This window comes from Mastomys coucha, unplaced genomic scaffold, assembly GCF_008632895.1.
Source record: "Mastomys coucha isolate ucsf_1 unplaced genomic scaffold, UCSF_Mcou_1 pScaffold5, whole genome shotgun sequence".
Lineage (NCBI taxonomy): Eukaryota > Metazoa > Chordata > Mammalia > Rodentia > Muridae > Mastomys > Mastomys coucha.
Window position 1 is genome coordinate 97,283,478 of NW_022196911.1, and position 4,828 is coordinate 97,288,305.

The window sequence follows — 4,828 nt, forward strand, 5'->3', positions numbered from 1 at the left end:
AAAAAAAAAAAAAAAAAAAAAAAACAATAAAATTAAACAAAACAAAACAAAAAATGTCTGGGCTCCCTTCCCTAGGCCACTTTCTTCACATATGACCACAAACCTTCCATTTCAGTTAACACGTGCAATCTGAGTTAGAACATAATCACCGTTTAACTTAAGAAGCCTCACCCTAAGTCCCCATGAGACTCAGAATGCAGAAACTATAATTCAGCTTGGTCACAACGGCTTCCCACAGACATCTACCTGATTCTCAAGAATAGTCTACTACTTTAAAATTAACTGGCTCTGACAGCACACATGTTCTCCGCTCTGACAGCACACATGTTCTCCGCTCTGACAGCACACATGCTCTCCGCTCTGACAGCACACATGCTCTCCGCTCTGACAGCACACATGCTCTCCGCTCTGACAGCACACATGCTCTCCGCTCTGACAGCACACATGCTCTCCGCTCTGACAGCACACATGCTCTCCGCTCTGACAGCACACATGCTCTCCGCTCTGACAGCACACATGCTCTCCGCTCTGACAGCACACATGCTCTCCACTCTGACACTGGTGGCTTATATACCGTATACTTTCTTCCTCTTTTTTATTTTTATTTTTTGGTTTGTTTTTCCAGACAAGTTTCTCTGAGTAGCCCTGGCTGTCCTAGAACTCACTCTGTAGACCAGGCTGGCCTCAAACTCAGAGATCCTCCTGCCTCTGCCTCCTGAGTGCTGAGAGTTGAACCCAGCCTTTCTTCCTCTTTTTGTCAGTGCTGAATAAATCAAGGTTTTATACACATAGACAACTGCTGTCTCACTGAGATATATCCAAGCCCTATAAATATTAGCCCAAAATACTTCTTACCATAAATAAAACCTAATCCCAGAGCTTACTTCTGAGAATCCTGGGGAAAAAGAACAAGGCCAGTGATGCTCTGAGGAAACAGAACTAAGTTCAGAATACGGATCACCTCAAAAGACTGAACTTCCAAAAGGAAGAAATGAGGGCTGCATGCCAGCACTTGGGAGACAGAGGCAGGCAGATTTCTGGGAGTTGGAGGCCAGTATGGTTTTCAGAATGAGTTCCCAACCAGCAAGGCAACAGAGATTACCTTGTTTCAAAACAAACACAAAAGGAAGAAATGAATGATGGAATTGTCTGAAGTATAAATAGTAAAGTATCTTATAGTCGAATATGGTCTCTGACCAGATAATGTGATTTGAAAACAAAATCTAAGTGGATAGTCAGGGATGTGGCTCACTGGAAGGGATGTATCTAGCAAGCATGACACCTTGGCTTTAATCCTCGGCTCCAAACTCCCCAAGAGTATCTGGATAAAGATGGGAAAATAGGGGGCTGGTGAGATGGCTCAGCGGGTAAGAGCACCGACTGCTGTTCAGAAGGTCATGAGTTCAAATCCCAGCAACCACACGGTGGCTCACAACCACCTGTAATGAGTTCTGACGCCCTCTTTTGGTACGTCTGAAGACAGCTACAGTGTACTTACATATAATAAATAAATAGATCTAAAAAAAAAAAAAAAAAAAAAAAAAAAAAAAAGATGGGAAAATATTTCAAGTCCAGGAAGGCCTCTTTCAATTTCTTTGTACATTAAAAAATCATTTTTGAAGAGCTGGTGCAGAGAGGGGGTGTAGACCTGTAATCCCAGCATTTGAGAGGCTGAACCAGGATCTTGAGCCTGAACTGTATTTCAGGCTAGTCCGAAAACAAAAGGTCATTAAAAAGTTAGTAAGCTGGGCTGGTGAGATGGCTCAGCGGGTAAGAGCACCAACTGCTCTTCAGAAGGTCATGAGTTCAAATCCCAGCAACCCCATGGTGCTCATAACCACCCGTAATGAGTTCTGACGCCCCCTTCTGGTGTGTCTGAAGACAGCTACAGTGTACTTACATATAATAAATAAATAAATCTTTAAAAAAAAAAAAGTTAGTAAGCTAAGAAGAGCTCAGTGTTAGAGCACATGCCTAACATGCGTGTGGCTGTAAACTCAATTCTCAGCACTTTAAAAAGAAAAAACCTTAAAGAAACTATAAACACTGGTTTCTCTTGAGTCTTGCTTTCTTCTGAAGCTTTTTATAAGAACAACTGAGTTCTTGGTTACCATTCTGAAGGCTTGCTTTGGCAGGGCCAGACATCTTGCTATGATTAAAGATATTGTCTGTAAAGAAAAACAGAAATGGGGGGGGGGGGAGATAGCCCAGCACATTTAAATGTGTGTATATGACTATCTCAAGTTGAAGAAACACATGCACATGGTTTTAGAGTGGTGACCCTGAGAAGTGATCATGACCTTCTGAATTAATGAGGTGCTAAATGCTGACACTATGTTTGAAGAAAGGCCCTAGAAAAATGCACGGGCTACAGACTTAGATCAGGGCCTGCATCTGAACAATGCTGTAAGCACTGACTTATTAATAAACTGTGCAAAACATGAAACCTTTATAAACCCTCAGGAAGCTGTCACAAGAGCAGCAGTAAGCTAAAGCACAGTGGGCTGCAGCATGGGATTGGAACACGGGAAGGACCTAATGCAGAAGTCAGAAGGTGTTCATTTGTCCTTTCTTTTTTGCTATAACCATCCAGACCACTTCAGATGAACAACAAGAAATGTCTGCTACCATGTCCCTTCTGCTACTCTGCTGAAGATGTTCCAGAAGGCACACGGCTTTACACTGTAGTTTTAACTGATGGCAGGAACTGTGTCAAGGCAGTCTACCCTTTGAGCACAGTCTACTACATTGAAAGCTGAAAAATGCCTCCTGTGGGGGTTGTTCTGGACAAGGACTTTACCCCACCCCTTTCCAAAGTTACCATCCCTTCCTCTGCCTAGCATCTGAAGTCTAAAGACAAGTCACATCTTAAGCAATAAATAATCTACGCTGTGTAGATTGATAGAACCCAAGCACATCTGATGGCCTTCAGATAACACCAGTTTGTATAAAATTCTGCATTATCCTTCAGTTTTATGCATCATATCACACAAACCACGGAGATTTACTGAGGTTTAACAGCAGGATGTCTGGGCAGATGACTCAGTGGGTAAAAGTGCTTGCAGCTGACCTGAGTTTGATTCCCAGGACTCACACGGAAGGAGAAAACCAACTCCTAAAAGTTGTCCTCTGACCTCTATACATACGCTATGACATACCTCACCCAAATGATTAAAATATATCTGCCCACAGAACTATAGAAACTAGCCTCAGACGATTAAGATCCACTGACTGACATGCTCCAGATGACCAACATCTCACTCAGTAAACACAGCACTCCCATCCTGCCTGTTTCTGCTTCCCACCCGTACCAGCCTCTGTGCTTCTCAGTGTCCTGAGATGAGGTTCTTAGGCAGAAGCCCCATCTCTATCTTCTCAGAATACCCAGTCAGTTATAAAAGGAAAAAAACAAGGCTTTTATGTTCATTTCTCAATATTATCTGGAATTAGACTCATCTTTGACATAATTTTAAAACCAGAACACTCCTAATAGTGACGACACTGGGCCCCTCCTCGAGATTGTACACACAGCAACGAAGTTCTAAGTACCATTTCAGCAAAAGATCACATACCTCAACACCACATCAAAGCCTTCCGTTCCCCAATCCTCCATCTTTTCTCCCATTTAGTGCTGAGAAGCCAAAATAAATGAAGGGCTGGCAACAAAGTGAATGGTGGCCCCTTAGCAGTTGTCCTGGGGAGTTCCTGTAACTTCCCTTTGTCTTTGTCCCCTATAGTTACGTCACCCTCCTTTGCCCACTTCTAAATTTTAATGAGAAGTTGCACCCAGATGATTAGATGTTAAGAGCTAACTAATCTTTCTTTGCATGTACAGAATGCAGAGTACCAGATAATGAGGACACAGGAACTCCTCAGGGTATAGTTATGTGCATCAGCTCAGAGACCACGGGGTTACTCTGAAGGTTAGAGGTGATATGACTGCCTAAGTAACCAACTGTATGGATTACAGAGGAGGCTGAGGACCACTGAGATGTGCCAATCAGAGAACAAAAGGAAAAAGAGAAAAAACTCCTCTGAAGGACGAAGACCTGTTCCTTCTGTTCCTCCCTAGAAGTCCTTTGTGTTCCCGAGTGCTCTGAGATTTTTCCCCACCCCAGGGTTTTTCAAGACAGGGTTTCTCTGTGTAGTCCTGGCTATTTTGGAACTCACTCCATAGACCAGGCTGGCTTCTAACTCAGAGACCCACATGTCTGTCTCCTGCGTGCTGGAAAAGGCGTGAGCTATCACGCCCACTGAGAAGGGATCTTATGGTACCCCCCCCCGCCCCCCACCAAATCTTCCTCAGGATGCCAGCCAGCTGCTGAGTAAAAACACTTTTCCACCAGCTTTCCTATCTTCAAAGCACTGGCTTTTGTGTAAATGACAGTATAATGACATACATATCCACACACACAAACACTTTGCTCTAATATTTTTTCTTTGATGGTGCTGGGGGCCAAGCCCAAGTACTCTAGCACCAACACACAGGTACAGTCTTCTTTGCTCTAAACGGAACGACAGCCTCAGACGCTGAAGTTTAAGTAGGTGATATTTACAGTAGAAAATCCTTTACTAATGTTCATCAACTCTTACCCCATCACCCCAAAAGAAAGAGTAAATCTACTCTACATGTCTGGAGAGCCTCTGCAGTGCTATGGGCTGACTCACTTAGCCTGTGCTCCCAGACACAGGATATTCAAGGACCATTTCCTGCTCAACTTTAAACAGAGTTAACAAAGCCAGAACAGCTTAAGAACCTACCAGCAAAAGGAAACAGTCTGTGCCACATGGTTCTGGCTCGATCTTGATTTCCTTGTTCTTACGTTTA

The 4,828-nt window shown here is 43.4% G+C and overlaps 1 protein-coding gene across 1 annotated transcript in view; it reads right to left on the reverse strand.

The window, feature by feature from the left end:
• Nucleotides 1-4,828, reverse strand: part of Ezh1 (enhancer of zeste 1 polycomb repressive complex 2 subunit) — a 38,808-nt gene that overhangs the window by 13,105 nt on the left and 20,875 nt on the right. Inside the window, exon 9 of the mRNA XM_031354072.1 lies at nucleotides 4,762-4,827. Within this exon, the coding sequence (XP_031209932.1) occupies nucleotides 4,762-4,827 (66 nt within the window). The remainder of the gene's footprint in view (nucleotides 1-4,761; nucleotide 4,828) is intronic.